This window comes from Hyla sarda, chromosome 7 (assembly GCF_029499605.1).
Source record: "Hyla sarda isolate aHylSar1 chromosome 7, aHylSar1.hap1, whole genome shotgun sequence".
Classification (NCBI taxonomy): domain Eukaryota; kingdom Metazoa; phylum Chordata; class Amphibia; order Anura; family Hylidae; genus Hyla; species Hyla sarda.
Genome location: NC_079195.1, coordinates 216,410,934 through 216,426,249, shown reverse-complemented (window position 1 = coordinate 216,426,249; position 15,316 = coordinate 216,410,934). Strand labels below are relative to the sequence as shown.

General features: G+C 43.5%; 1 protein-coding gene across 1 annotated transcript in view; it reads left to right on the top strand.

Annotated features, from left to right (window-relative positions):
- ST6GALNAC5 (ST6 N-acetylgalactosaminide alpha-2,6-sialyltransferase 5) overlaps positions 1–15,316 on the top strand; it is a 151,934-nt gene that overhangs the window by 122,805 nt on the left and 13,813 nt on the right. Inside the window, exon 3 of the mRNA XM_056532661.1 lies at positions 125–534. Coding sequence (XP_056388636.1) covers positions 125–534 — 410 coding nt within the window. The remainder of the gene's footprint in view (positions 1–124; positions 535–15,316) is intronic.

Genomic DNA, 15,316 nt, shown 5'->3' with positions numbered 1-15,316 from the left:
GAGACATTTGTCTGTTTAAGAGAATATAAAGCGCAGTTTTCCCAGCTCTGAAATATGAGCGCTTACTCTGTGATTTTTACGGCTCGCTATATGTTTTCACTGCTGCAAACATTTCTCTTCACAGCCCCTGAAAATGCGCTGCGAGAGTTGTGCGCTAGTCACCAGCTCGGGACACCTGCTCGGCAGTAAACTGGGTAATAAGATTGACCAGACGGAGTGTGTAATACGTATGAATGATGCGCCCACTCGGGGCTACGGACAGGACGTTGGCAACAAAACCAGCCTGCGAGTGATCGCACACTCCAGTATACAGCGTATACTCCGCAACCGCAACGAACTCCTGAACATGAGCCAAGGCGCCGTCTTCGTTTTCTGGGGACCCAGCAGCTACATGAGGAGAGACGGCAAAGGATTAGTCTACAACAATCTGCAGCTCATAAACAAGATTCTACCTCGATTAAAAGTTCACATAATAACCCGACACAAGATGCTGCAGTTTGATGAACTCTTCAAGAAGGAGACGGGAAAAGACAGGTAGGAAGTTATTTTTATTTATTTTTATTTAAAGGGGTATTCCAGGCCAAAACTTTTTTTAATATATATATATCAACTGGCTCCGGAAAGTTAAACAGATTTGTAAATGACTTCTATAAAAAAAAATCTTAATCCTTCCAATAGTTATTAGCTTCTGAAGTTGAGTTGCTGTTTTCTATCTAACTGCTTTCTGATGCAGCTGTCCAGCTCCTATGGGGATATTCTCCCAGCATGCACGGCTCCCGGGACGTGACATCATCATTGAGCAGTTAGACAGAAAACTTCAGAAGCTAATAACTATTGGAAGGATTAAGATTTTTTTTAATAGAAGTAATTTACAAATCTGTTTAACTTTCCGGAGCCAGTTGATATAGAAAAAAAAAGTTTTTGCCTGGAATACCCCTTTAAAGCGTACCTGTCCTATCACAGAAAATAATGCTTCCATATGTTACTCACTAGGTCATGCAGATTCTTTACATATCTTTTTATGTGTTTAGTTCTTGTATTTGGCTCACAAATCTCTCAGTTCTGCTGCTCACTCATTCTGAGACTCACTGCCCAGAAAGGGGCGTGTCCAAAGCAAGCACTGAGCCCGCCCTCACTTACCACGCATTCACTTCCTGAGTCTACTGTGCTGTGCTGGGTCTCTTCATACAATCACTGCAGGCTGCTCTGTAATCCCCTCCTCTCTGTTTTCATGCTGCAGTCTGATAGGACAGGAGTGAGCACAGAGGAATGCTAGTCCTGACCTCACTTTCTGGACTTTGTCCTTGCCTGTGCTTCAGCTGGGAGAAAGATGCTTCTGCCAGACAGGATTATGTTCTGGATGGTATGGGGACCCCTAGTGGTTTCTTTTATCATGATTTCTATAAAAAATAGAGAATTTCTTTTAATGAAGTATATTAGAGAGGTTAAAGGGGTATTCCAGGAAAAAACTTTTTTTTTTATATATCAACTGGCTCCAGTAAGTTAAACAGATTTGTAAATTACTTACTTCTGAAGTTAAGGTTGTTCTTTTCTGTCTAAGTGCTCTCTGATGACACGTGTCTCGGGAACCGTCCAGTTTAGAAGCAAATCCCCATAGTAAACCTCTTCTAAACTGGGCGGTTCCCGAGACACGTGTCATCAGAGAGCACTTAGACAGAAAAGAACAACCTTAACTTCAGAAGCTCATAAGTACAGAAAGGATTAAGATGTTTTAATAGAAGTAATTTACAAATCTGTTTAACTTTCTGGAGCCAGTTGATATATATATATAAAAAAAGTTTTTTCCTGGATAACCCCTTTAATATTTTTCAAAGATGTACAACATATAAAAAGTTTTTGTTTCTGACAGAGCGCATTTAATGAAGTTTTATTTTGCAGTTTGTTGTAGCAGTGATATGAAGTTTTTTCAATCTCAGGTACATATGTCCCAGGGGTTCTGGTTTTACATAAAGGAGTTACCCAGAAGAAGGAATGGTAGCACCTTTTTCTAGCTCCCAGGGGGGAACAGGTGCCTTATTGCGAACAATTTCGGCAGGCTAAAACATACGGGCCCACATGTGGTGACCAATAGCTGCACAATGTTGCCGATATTGGAGCAACATTGTGCAGCCATTGGTAATCACATGTGATTGTGGTTATACCCGCATGAGATGATCCCGATGTGGAATGCCCCCCATGCCCACATCTCGCAAGTTATACTTCCTAGATGACAGGGAAGTGGAGTATTAAATTTTCCTCCTTGGTAACCCCTTTATTTAAAGCTTATAGATGAACCTATTGAAAATGTAGTCAACTATGTGGTCATAATGTTATAGAGTAGGAGGAGCTGAACAGATATATAGGTATTTAGGAAAAGGTTCGGTATCACTTTTATAACTTTCATTCATTTACTTAAATTCTGTACTTAGGAGTCCAGTAGGTGGTCCTTGTGGTTATCGCTGATTAGCACCACCCACTGGACTTTTAAGCTCAGAGTATGCAGAGTTTTAAATTAATAACCTTTTTTTTTTTAATTCTCAAAAAAAAGTAACACAGTTGTCAGTATACAGATCTATAGAATGTGTCTCCATTGTTTCGAGTTACCATCAAACCTTGCGTGTGACTTGATATTGTAGTCATACTCCTTTTTACGTGTCCTGGTCTTTTTAGGCTATGTTCACATGGGGATAAAAATGCATTGTGGACATCTGCGGCAGCGCAGTGAAATCTCTCACAACGAGGGATGCATAGGATGGCGCTAAAGGATTATTGGAGCTATCGTATTAAGTTTAATAAAATAATGAAAACTGTTTATTTGGAAACTTGATACCAGTGGGGACCTCAGGGATCTGTACTGGGATCAATTTTGTTTAATATCTTCATTAGTGATATCGCAAAAGGTCTCGATGGTAAGGTCTTGGTCTTTTTGCTCATAACACAAAGATATGTAACAGAGTTGATGTTCCTGGAGGGATCCGCCAAATGGAAAAGGATTTAGGAAAACTAGAAGAATGGTCAGGTAGGAAGACAATGTAATAGAGCAGCAGGAAACGCTAGCAGAATGCTTGGATGTATAGGGAGAGGTATAAGCAGTAGAGAGAGAAGTGCTCATGCCGCTGTACAGAACACTGGTGAGACCTCACTTGGAGTATTGTGCGCAGTACTGGAGGCCGTATCTCCAGAAGGATATAGGTATTCTAGAGAGAGTTCAGAGAAGATACTAAACTAGTACATGGATTGCAGGATAAAACGTACCAGGAAAGGTTAAAGGACCTTAACATGTATAGCTTGGAAGAAAAGACAGAGGGGATATGATAGAAACTTTAAAAAACATAAAGGGAATCAACACGATAAAGATAAACTACCACAAGAGGACATCGTTTTAAATTAGAGGGGCGAAGGTTTAAAAGTAATATGAGGAAGTATTACTTTACTGAGAGAGTAGTGGATGCGTGGAATAGCCTTCCTGCAGAAGTGGTCGCTGCAAATACAGTGAAGGAGTTTAAGCATGCATGGGATAAGCATAAGGCTATCCTTCATATAAGATAGGGCCAGGGACGATTGATGGGATTCAGATTATTGGGCAGACTAGATGGGCCAAATGGTTCTTATCTGCCGACACATTCTATGTTTCTAAATACTACGCATTTCAAGAGGTCTCCCAGGACCCGAGGAAGAGAGAAAGGTTCTTGAAACACGTAGGTCATTTCCAAATAAATTCCTTTCATTATACTTAATCCTTTACCACCATCCTAGTTTTCCCCGTTGTGAAAGATTCCATAGAGTCCTCGGTGCCGCTGCTTGCTGCTATGGGTGTGTGGCAAATGTTCAGCAGATTCACATAAAGATCACTGTCAGTCCCCCTTCTCTCTTACATTGTCTGCTGGGGGTGAGAGTGAAGGCCTCCATACATATAAGATGGTTATCCGATCCTTCCGAAATCCCAAAAGGATTGGCAGTTCCAAATTATGTGTTTTGAGGTCCTTAGCCCCATTGTCATTCAGTGGGGGTAACCCTCAGCATTTCCAGCATTAATAAGGGACAGGCCACTTATTTCTGCGTGAGATTAAATTCCAGGGCAGTAGAAGAAAATTCACAACAAAAACATGTAACCAAGGTTACAGAAACCCAGTTCACATGTATGGGAAATGGCTTGGTGCCAGATTTCATGTGGATTACAGTGCAGAATATGTGCTATTATTCACGTGAAAAAAAATGTTGTGTGAACATAGCCTTACCAAATGTATAATAGCAAAAGCAAAAAGTAGGGGATAGATAACAACAAGACAGCAGGATCTGACTACACAGTTTGTTTGTAGTCTGTAACCATGGAGATAAATGTGCATAGGAACTGTATACTGTAGAACCATATACAATTTTATTTATTTTTTACTAGCTGAGTATCCGGCGTTGCCCGGTTTTTCCTTCCTAATCCTTGTTGTGGAGGAAAATCAACAGAGGAAGCTTTTGACTTCATATCCCGACCTCATATATTGTTGTCATATCCCAACCCTATATCCCATCCTCATATCCCGACCTCCTATCCCAACCTTCTATGCCATCCTCCTATCTCGACCTCCTATCCCGTCCTCCTATCCCATCCTCCTAGACCTCCTATCCCGTCCTCCTTTCCCGTCCTCATATCTCGACCTCCTATCTGGAACTCCTATCCCGACCTCCTATCCTGTACTCCTATCCCGTCCTCCTATCACGACCTCCTATCTTGACCTCCTATCTCAACCTCCTATCCCGTAATATGTGTACCAGTTATTGAAATATCTCCAGCCGTACGGAAGTTATGCTGGAACATACATTTTCCATTGATTTGCATGGGACTTTAAACAAAAACCCCAACCCTCACAAATGGGGGTGGTTAAGGGTTAAATTCACTATCCTATATTTTAAATGGACATATAAGTAACATGTGACCAAGTATTATGGAAATATCTCCAGCCGTTTAGAAGTTATGCAGTAACATATATTTCCCATTGACTTGTATGGGACTTTAAACAAAAACCCCGCCCCTGGCAAATGGGGGTGAGTAAGGGTTAAATCACCGATCCTGTTTGTTGTTGACATATAAGTAACATGTGGCCAAGTTTCATGTTAATATCTTAACATGAAGTGCATCAAGCTGATACAATTCTGACCGATCATGTGACATAACCGGGAACGTTCCGCTCCGTGAAGTAGAAAAATGACTATAGGACTCGCAGTGATCATTGACATTTAGTCTTGGGTCTTCTTTCCAACCAAGAGCAGTCATGGTCCAAAGAACCTCCAGGGGTTTGAAGGGTTAAACAACCTTCCAAGGAAAGGAATAGCAAACACGTTCCATGTGAAGTGGCGCTATTTTATTCCGTGACGTTGGTTATTCGAGAACAATTTCACTTGTCAGATAAGTGGATAATTGATAACGAGAAACAGAACGGAGCGACGTGTGAATCATCTGAACCATGTCACGGCTCTTCACCCATCACTAACCATGGAGCCGGGATTTTCATTCCCTTTTTTTTTATTTTAGATTTGCGTTTCATTAATATTCAAGAGGAATTCGCGGGACAGGATTTTAATTATTGATCCGAAATGGAGATGGATATATGAGAAACGACACCAGGCTGCTTTCAGGAAAGATACATTAATATTATTTGCTGTGGTTTCGGCTGGACATTTTGTTTATGTTAAGTGTTAGTTATGGTGGTGCCAGATGGGCACTTTGTGCGCCCGATGAATGATTGCTTCGAGGTCCCAGAGAGTATTATTACAACATATTCTCATAGCCTTCTTCCCGATTCTTCTTAAAAAGGCTGTCTGTCATACAAAAACACCCCATTCTATTATCTACTAGGGGTTTCTTTCTTTTTGGAGGACCATACTTGGCATTGTGTTCATGGACCGCCCATTGACTTCAGTGAGAACAGTGTAATACTTCATTTGCCCTACTGGGGCGCTACAGAGAAACAGAAGTCATTACAGAAAACAAATTAGGTCATTTTCAGGAGATACTTCTAATTGTCCAAAGCATCCTTCCCCTTTAAACAGGATGGATGTTCCCATGAGTTGGTAGCAGTGATGAGTAAAATATTTAAAGGGGTACTCCAGTGGAAAACATTTTTTTTATGTCAACTGTTAACAGAAAGTTAAACAGATTTGTAAATGACTTCTATTTAAAAATATTAATCCTTCCAGAACTTATCAGCTGCTGTATACTACGGAATAAATTCTTTTCTTTTTTAATTTCTTTCCAGTCTGACCACAGTGCTCTCTGTTGACACCTCTGTCCATGTGAGGAACTGTCCAGAGTAGGAGCAAATCCCCATAGCAAATCTATCCTGCTCTGGACAGTTCCTGACATGGACAGAGGTGTCAGCAGAGAGCACTGTGGTGAGACAGAAAAGAAATTCAAAAAGTAAAGAACTTCCTGTGGAGCATACAGCAGCCGATAAGTGCTGAAAGGAATAAGATTTTTTTAATAGAAGTAATTTGTTTAACTTTCTGGCACCAATTGATTTAAAAAAATTGTTTAACACGGGAGTACCCCTTCAAGCATTAATGAATAAAGCCAGATCTATGGTCTTAGCAAATAGTTTCTTTCCTTTGAAGGGAAGTTATGTTGTCCTTACACCTGCCATCAATAACCATCAATAAAAGAAATGATATGTGGACTGCGCAATATTTATAGGGGACATGGTTGCCCCTAGCAACCATCATTTTTTTTGTCTCTGCTCCTGTGTAGACTCCCTGAAGCCTCCTTTTAAAAATCAGGTGAAGCATTCGTGAAACTCACCTTGAGTCCTAGTTGTCCCCTCCCTGCTCCTTTAGACCCCGTTCACACTGAGGAATTCTCGCTTAAAAATTCTGCCGCGGAATTTTTTTCACGTGGAATTTGCGCGCAATTGACGCAAAATTTCCACGTGGAAATATAGGAGGAAACAGTTTTTTTTGCTGGATGACAACCACTAATTAGAATTTCTCCTTTTTTTTTTTTTTTTTTGTGCGAATTCCGCGTGAAAACAGCGTCGGGCAGAATTTTTTTTTACAATTGAATTCTATGGGATTCTGCTTGCGCATTCCGCTAAAAGAATGAATATGCTCTTTCTTCAAGCAGAGAGGAATTCCGCTGTGGAATTCCACGAACGGAATTTCCGCAGTTTGAACGAGAAAGAGCAAAATACATTAAGGTCTATGGGAATAAGAGATGTTGTATTTTTTAAAGCGGAGAATTCACAAGGAATTACTAGAGTAAATTTCCTTGTGAATTCCTCAGTGTGAACGGGGCCCTTACGATCAGTTCGCCACGAGAACAGGAAGTTGAGTGCAGTCAGGACAGTGCCAAGGCATGGAGAGCTGAGTTATACACTGGACCTCATGTATATAGGATTAAAGAGGTTGTCCATAGAATTGGTTTTATTTTAAATGGGTACTCTGGGGAACTAAACCCGTAGCCTATCCATTCCCTCTCACCAACCTATTTAATTGTCTAAATACCATTTATTAGCTATATAGAGCGGTTTCCCCTCTTTCAATTGTCACTTACACCCAGGGAGTGAGGAAAATACATCATCCAGCCATTTATTGTGTCTCTGTCCATGTCCCTCTCTGAAAGCAGCCCCCACCCTCCTGAGAGACACAGATCATGTGGTTTCTGCCCTGCACTAATGGGTTGTGGTGGCCCAGTACAGGAGGTGTTACCCCGTACCCTTGCTGCCCTGTCAGGCAGCCTCCTGCAGTGTCCCCTGGGTGCCCCCCTGCATCTGTTTGTTGTAATTGTATATCATCCCTATGTTTTATATATGCAAGAGTGTTGTATCTTTTAGACTGTGAGTTGTGATGTAATTGTTAGAGGTATCATTGACAAGGTGACCTAGGGGTGACCACTGGGACCCCACCAGAGTCTCTGGCTGGAGCCTCTGCTCTCTCTCTTAGTCTTTGCTGAGGTTCAGTCAAGTTGAGCCTAAGAGTGTGTCCAGAGTCATAGGAGGCGTCAAGTCCAGTCTGCAGCTACAAGCTACAAACCTGCAAGTAACCACAGTCACAGACTTGTCAGTCAAGTCACAGTCATCTGTCTAGTCAACGTGGCCTGCACTAAATGTTCCACCTCTACTACAAGTCCCAGCAAGCTCTTAAAGGGTACCTCTCATCAAAAAAAACTTTTGATATATTATAGATTAATGTATGCAGAATAACTTTACAATTGCATGTTATTAAAAAATATGCTTCTTTCTATTTAATTTTCCACTTTGAAGAAATGACCACTAGGGGTCTCCCTACCAGTCCTGGCAGCAAGCATGTCAGACCCATGCTGGAGTCCTAAACACTCAGAGCTGCCAGTCTGCTTTGTTCACAAAGGAGAACACTCAGAGCTGCCAGCCTGCTTTGTTCACAGCCTGTTTGGCTGTGAACAAAGCAGGCTGGCAGCTCTGAGTGTTTAGGACTCCAGCATGAGTCAGAAATGCTTGCTGACAGGACTGATCGGGAAAAATACAATAGAAAGAAGCATATTTTTCATTAACATGGTATTGGGAAGTTATTCAACATTCATTAATCTAAAATATATCAAAAGTTTATTTGATGAGAGGTCCCCTTTAAGGTCTCTGAAGTTACTGGTCACCTTCATGGGCCCTGGCTGAACTGTATAGACTTTTCTACCTCTCTAACCTCAGTAAAGCTACCGTTATCAGTAACTTGGCATCGTTATTGGAGTCATTATTGCCCCCGTGCCTAGCCCAGGATGCAGCGGTATACCTTCGTGTGGTATTGAGGATAAACCACACCCTGGCATCACAAATACAAGGGGTTAATGCCATCTGCCCCTAAGGTAATTCCATCTGCCCTTTGCATCACAGCCTCTACCACAGGGTCATGTTCCCTTTAGCTGGGAGATGTGTGCAGCCTCAGCCAATCAGACACTGAATTTCTCACCTCACAGAGCAGGAGGGTGAGGGCTGCTCTTAGAGAGGGAGTTGGATAACAGTAAGAGGAGAGCTGCAATGGCTGCTGAGAAAAGAAATATTAATATTGCAGGATAAAAAAAGAATACCAAGCAGCCAGAGAAGACCACAGGGGCCAAAGAAAGCCATGCATATCAGGCAGTATCAATTACAGGAAATATATACAGATAGTTTGGTGGCTGTGGGGCTTTATATATATATATATATATATATATATATATATATATATATACTTCCCCAGAGCATACCTTTAAATCCTGCTTAGGTTGGGATAAGACCTGTATTCACCTAATGCCAATTCTGTGCTGGTGCTCATCTGACAGAGCCGTTCTCCACTGCTCAACACTTCCTGCTCTTCTCTCAACACAAGGAGGTGGCCCAGTCACTGGCTGAGGAGGGGGAGGGGGGGGTCACCACTGTGGACATTAATTGGCTGAGACAACATTTCCTATGTATGTTAGAGGAGAGCAAAAAGTGCTGAGCAACAGGGACTGGTGTTGGTGGGAAACTGGCAGCAGGTGAGTAAAATTTTTTTTCTCCTAGTTTTCTAGACAACCCATTGAACTCATCCATTGCTGTAGACAACCATGGATTTGGAGACTCACCCTTTCACTTCCATCAGGGATACCAGCCAGGCCCGTCGCTACAGAACAGGCAAACCAAGCAATTGCCGATCGGGCCGGGGGCCCCAAGCAGAGCCGATGCTTGCTTGTCCTGTAGCGACAAGGCAATTCCCCCCATCAATTAAGGACATCCCTGTGTCCCGAAAGATGTTTTTAGGACACAGGGATGCCCCCGTTACCTCTCTCCGTCCCCGCGTTAAGTTTAAAAACACATGGGCCGCCAGGAGATAGCACACTGACGTCCCGTGCGTGCGCCCATAGCAATGGAAGCGCAGAAGACCGGAGCATCGAGGAGTAGGAAGACGTGCACTGGCCAGCTTGGTAAGTGACCAGCGGGACGTCATCTTCGGTGTTCCGACCACCGCTTCTCCGGTCCAGGAACTAATGCCATGGCCGGACCGGAGGAGCGGTTGGTCGTAACACTGAAGTGGGGCAGTACACAGGCATACTGCCAGCCTAATGTGGGGGAACACTGCCAGCCTAATGTGGGGGAACACTGCCAGCCTAATGTGGGGGAACACTGCCAGCCTAATGTGGGGGAACACTGCCAACCTAATGTGGGGGAACACTGCCAACCTAATGTGGGGGGGAACACTGCCTACCTAATGTGGGGGAACACTGGCAGCCTAATGTGGGGGAACACTGCCAGCCTAATGTGGGGGAACACTGCCAGCCTAATGTGGGGGAACACTGCCAGCCTAATGTGGGGGGAACACTGCCAGCCAAATGTGGGGGAACACTGCCTACCTAATGTGGGGGGAACACTGCCAGCCAAATGTGGGGGAACACTAACAACCTAATGTGGGGAGAACACTGCCTACCTAATGTGGGGGGAACACTGCCAACCTAATGTGGGGGAACACTGCCAGCCTAAAGTCGGGGAACACTGCAAGGCTTATATGGGGGAACACTGCCTACCTAATGTGGGGGGGGAACACTGCCAGCCAAATGTGGGGGAACACTGCCAACCTAAAGTGGGGGGAACACTGCCAACCTAATGTGGGGGGAACTATGCTGCACGTAATGTGGGGGGAACACTGCCTACCTAATATGGGGGGAACTCTTCTGCACCTAATGTGGGGGAACTCTGCTGCACATAATGTGGGAGCCTCGTATCGACGTTCAATCACGTTGCGCTCCAAGAATTCAAGGGCCGGCGTTACTACTTCCTGACGCCGGCCCTAGAGCGTGACGTGCGTGAACATCAAGGGGGGGGGGGGGGCCTACATGTCCACTTTGCTTGGGGACCCAAATTCCTTCAAACGGCCCTGATACTAGCATTAACTCTTTATCTGCTCTAGGCCATCAAAGATTAGACCAAAGATCACCAGGGATGCTGACACTAACCCTGCAACTTCCCTTAACCACCAGGAATGGGGTAACTAACAATTTCCTTTCCTTAGACCACCATGGAAGTTGATAACAAGCAACTTCTATGACCTAGACTACCATGGTTTCCTGGCAGTAACCTCCTATGGGTCAGAGTCATTAACCCCTTCCCCTAGATCAGAGTTTCTGCTTTTTTTTTTACTTCACTTCAGTCCTTATCTATTGAAGTACTGCAAAATATGGCAGTCGGTGATACTCGACCTCCTTGCTCTTGGGTTCCTATTACTGGTCAGGACCCAGTGCCTGGACCTAAAGAGCAGCTCAGGAGCCAGGAGGATGGGTGGTCAGATCTGGGGTCCGGTCTGTTATCTAGCACAAAAAATTGGTGATGACTATAAACACGGCTTGATAGGTCTGCACTGTGGCCAAATTTAGAGAATAGCCAATGGCCTCTGGTTGGTCTACTTAAAGGAGATATATCATGGGGAAAAACGTATAGGGGATAAGTTTTATATTGTGGGGGGTTTGACCACTGGGACCCCCCTCAATCTCCTGTATGGAGCCCCAGGAGCGGCACGTCACGACCTGGAGTGCCAGAGATAGCTGAACGTCTCTCCCATAATGATTTATGGAAGGGTCGTGATACGCTAAGGAATAAACTTTTCTCCATGATACTTCTCCTTTAATCCACCATTAATGGGACTTTATTATTTAATATATAGCGAAGCAGAAATCTTCTGTCTCTTAAGGTGGTATGATATCTTTACATTCAGCATCATACAGATGATTGATCTAGTTGAGGGCTCTCGTCCTACCTCTGCCGTCTGACGTGTAATTGTTCAGAATGAGGAGAGTAAAGAATGAAACCGATATAATATACGGGGGCAGAGGGTGGACATAAGGGTCTAATGCATTTTAAGGTGGTATAACAATGTTCTGCATCAATAGGACATTTTATAAGTCAATGACATAGAGCTCCTCTTGTCATGGTGGATGGTGATGTCTTAATATTGACTCCCGCTCCTTTCTATGATCTCTTTAGTCTCACAGTATATGCAAACTCATAGCTCTGCGGCCAATAAATCAATTCCTTTTAATATTTATACTCATGTTAGGACCGACCTGGGGAATAAGAGACCGATATCAAAAGATGCAGCGTGATGTAATTTCTTCAGATCTACCTGAGTATTTGTGGCTTTAGATGTAAGTGCCGGTGGCGAATAAATCAAGCGTAAATGTCCGTCTTCCAATAAAAGATGGTAGATCTGACAGGTCCAAGATGGACAGAGGTGATTGGTCATTGGGGGGGGGGGGGGAACTTTGATCCCAAGAGTTTATTAATATTCACTCATTTATGATGAATTCATTAGAAAGAAACTTAAAGGGGTACTCCGCTGCTTAGCATTTGGAACAAACTGTTCCGAACGCTGGAGCTGGTGCAGGGAGCTCGTGAGGTCATAGCCCCCCCCCCCCTCATGACATCACGCCCCACCCCCTAAATGCAAGTCTATGGGAGGGGGCGTGACATGGTGTGATTCTACCCTTAGCATAGTCCAGCTTTTCCCAACCAATGTGCCTACAGCTGTTGCAAAACCACAACTCACATCTCATCAAGAGGTACACTACCCCAAAGTAGCCTCAGAGAACGTTTCAGAACCCAGTGTCTAATCAGACCAACCTGTAATCCAGTGTTTTCCAAACAGTGTGCCCTCCAGCTATTGCAAAACTACAACTCCTAGCATGTCCGGACAGCCAAAGGCAGCTTCTGGCAGCGGCTTTCTCCCCTCTCCCCATTCAGAACACATGCACATTGAAGCTGAAATATAGCAGCTGCCCAGATTTGCCTCCCGAGTGAAACCAACCCAGCATTACGTGTGCGGCTGTTTCTCCTGTTTTGTGCTATATTATTATCTGATATTGATTATACACTCACGGTATACAGATGTCAGGTCTGAGTATACGGATTACCTACTGCAGAGGCAGGTACGCCGCGCGGTCCTATTGTATCTCCCATTCCATTTAAGGTGGAATTATTCTGTGTGAACATAAACTCCCTGCAAGGCGCCGTACGTGTGGAAGCCCCATAGATGTGGATGAAGCAGTAGCCCAGCATGCACGCTGCCTCTCTAGTCACTTGGGAAAAGGGACCCCAATTCTTGTGATTGTTGGGGGTCCAAATTAGATAAGCACATCATGTGGCGTTTGTCTATGAAGCAAGCAACAGGAGCAGCACTCACTTCATAGATGGTGAGTGCTGGCTGTTGTCAGCAGCCAGGACTCACAGCTTAAAGGAAAATTGTCAGCCAGTTCACCCACACTAAACCCAATACACTGGATTATAGAGTGGGTGAAGAGGAGTCCATACACTTACTTTTTTAGGTTTTCTTGCCGCCGAGTTGTCATCTGATAAAGTTCCGTAATTTTGGCCTTCATTTGCGCTCTGAAGGCGGGTCCTCAGTTACACTGCCTACACCCGCAGTTACACTGTGCAGAGCGCTCTCCCGATGTACAGCTCTGACGTCATCAGGACGCGAGAGCTGGGTAAAATCTTCAGCGCATGCGCTCAGGGGAAAAATGAATATGTGAACAGGGGGGCGGGCTAAGGCCCCTTCCTCTAGGACCCAAAGCAAGGCTGCCAGCGGGGGACCCGCCTTCAGAGTGCAATGAACGACAAAAATACGGAACTTTAGAGGACGACAACTCGGCGCCAAGAAAACTTTAAAAAGTAAGTGACCTGTGTATGGACTCCTGTTCACCCACACTATAACTCAGGGTATTGGGTTTAGTGTGGGTGAACTGGCTGACAGCTTTCCTTTAAAGGGGTACTCCGGTGGAATTTCTTTCTTTTTTTTTTTTTTTTTTTAAATCAACTAGTGCCAGAAAGTTAAACAAATTTGAAAATTACTGTAAAAATCTTAATCCTTCCAGTACTTATCAGCTGCTGTATGCTCCACAGGAATTTCTTTTTTTTTTTAGAATTTCTTTTTAGTTTGACCACAGTGCTCTCTGCTGACACCTCTGTCCGTGTCAGGAACTGTCCAGAGTAGGAGCAAATCCCCTTAGCAAACTTATCCTGCTCTGGACAGTTACTGACACGGACAGAGGTGACAGTAGAGAGCACTGTGGTCAGACTGGAAAGAACTACACAACTTACTGTGGAGCTGCTGATAAGTACTGGAAGGATTACGATTTTTAAATAGAAGTAATTTTCAAATCTGTATAACTTTCTGGCACCAGTTGATTAAAAAACGAAATGTTTTCCACCGGTTTAACCCTTAAATGCGGCGATCATGTGATCAAAGAGATCATAGGATCAAAAAGTTAAAATGACTAATGCTGGTGTATTCCGGGGGGCTAACCAGGACCTACATGGGGGAATAACAGGGTCCAGATCGGGGGAATAACAGGGTCCAGATCAGCTGAGATGATGGCCAAAGGGTTCCTACCTGCCTCCGTGCTGTCTGATCAGTGCTCTGGGAATACAGGCAGCTGATCAGCACTGTACTTTGGAATAGCATCTAAGGGTGCGTTCACACGCTATTCCTTCCCGCTGAGGGAATCCTGCTGCGAGTTACGCTACCATTGATTTAAATTGGTCCACAGACAGTCCACAATAGTGTCAGATTTGCGGACTTTCCGCGGACCTATTCAAATGAATGGTAGCGTAACTTGCAGTGGGTTTCCCGCAGCGGGAAACCCTCTGCTAGTTACTAGCGTGTGAACGCACCCTAAGAGTGTTAATCAAAAGACTTCATGTAATAGTCCCCTATAGGGTCAGAAGAGGGGAATTTTAAGCCTACTAATTTTCTTACAAAAAGTTATCATTTTTAATATTAATATATTAATATTAAAGTAATAAAATAATACCAAACCTATACAAATTGGGTATCATCGTAATCATATGGACCTGTGTCACTGTTACCGGAAAGGTTACTGCGGAGAAATTAAGCTTCCAAAAGTCTTAAAATTATGTTTTTTTCCAATGTTGCCTCGCCGTAGATTTTGTGGTAACATAAGTTATGTCAATATGAAGTACAATTGATCCAACATAAAAGAAGTCCTCGAATGGCTCTGTAGGTGGGAAATTGACAGATGTAATACAGTAAAAATAGTAAGAAGGAGAAAAAAACTAAATGCAATAATTTTTATTGGCCCGATCATTAAAGGGGTATTCCAGGCCAAAACTTTTTTTTATATATCAACTGGCTCCGGAAAGTTAAACAGATTTGTAAATTACTTCTATTAAAAAATATTAATCCTTCCAATAGTTATTAGCTTCTGAAGTTGAGTTGTTGTTTTCTGTCTAACTGCTCTCTGACAACTCACGTCCCGGGACGTGACATCATCATTGAGCAGTTAGACAGAAAATTTCATAAGCTAATAACTATTGGAAGGATTAAGATTTTTTAATAG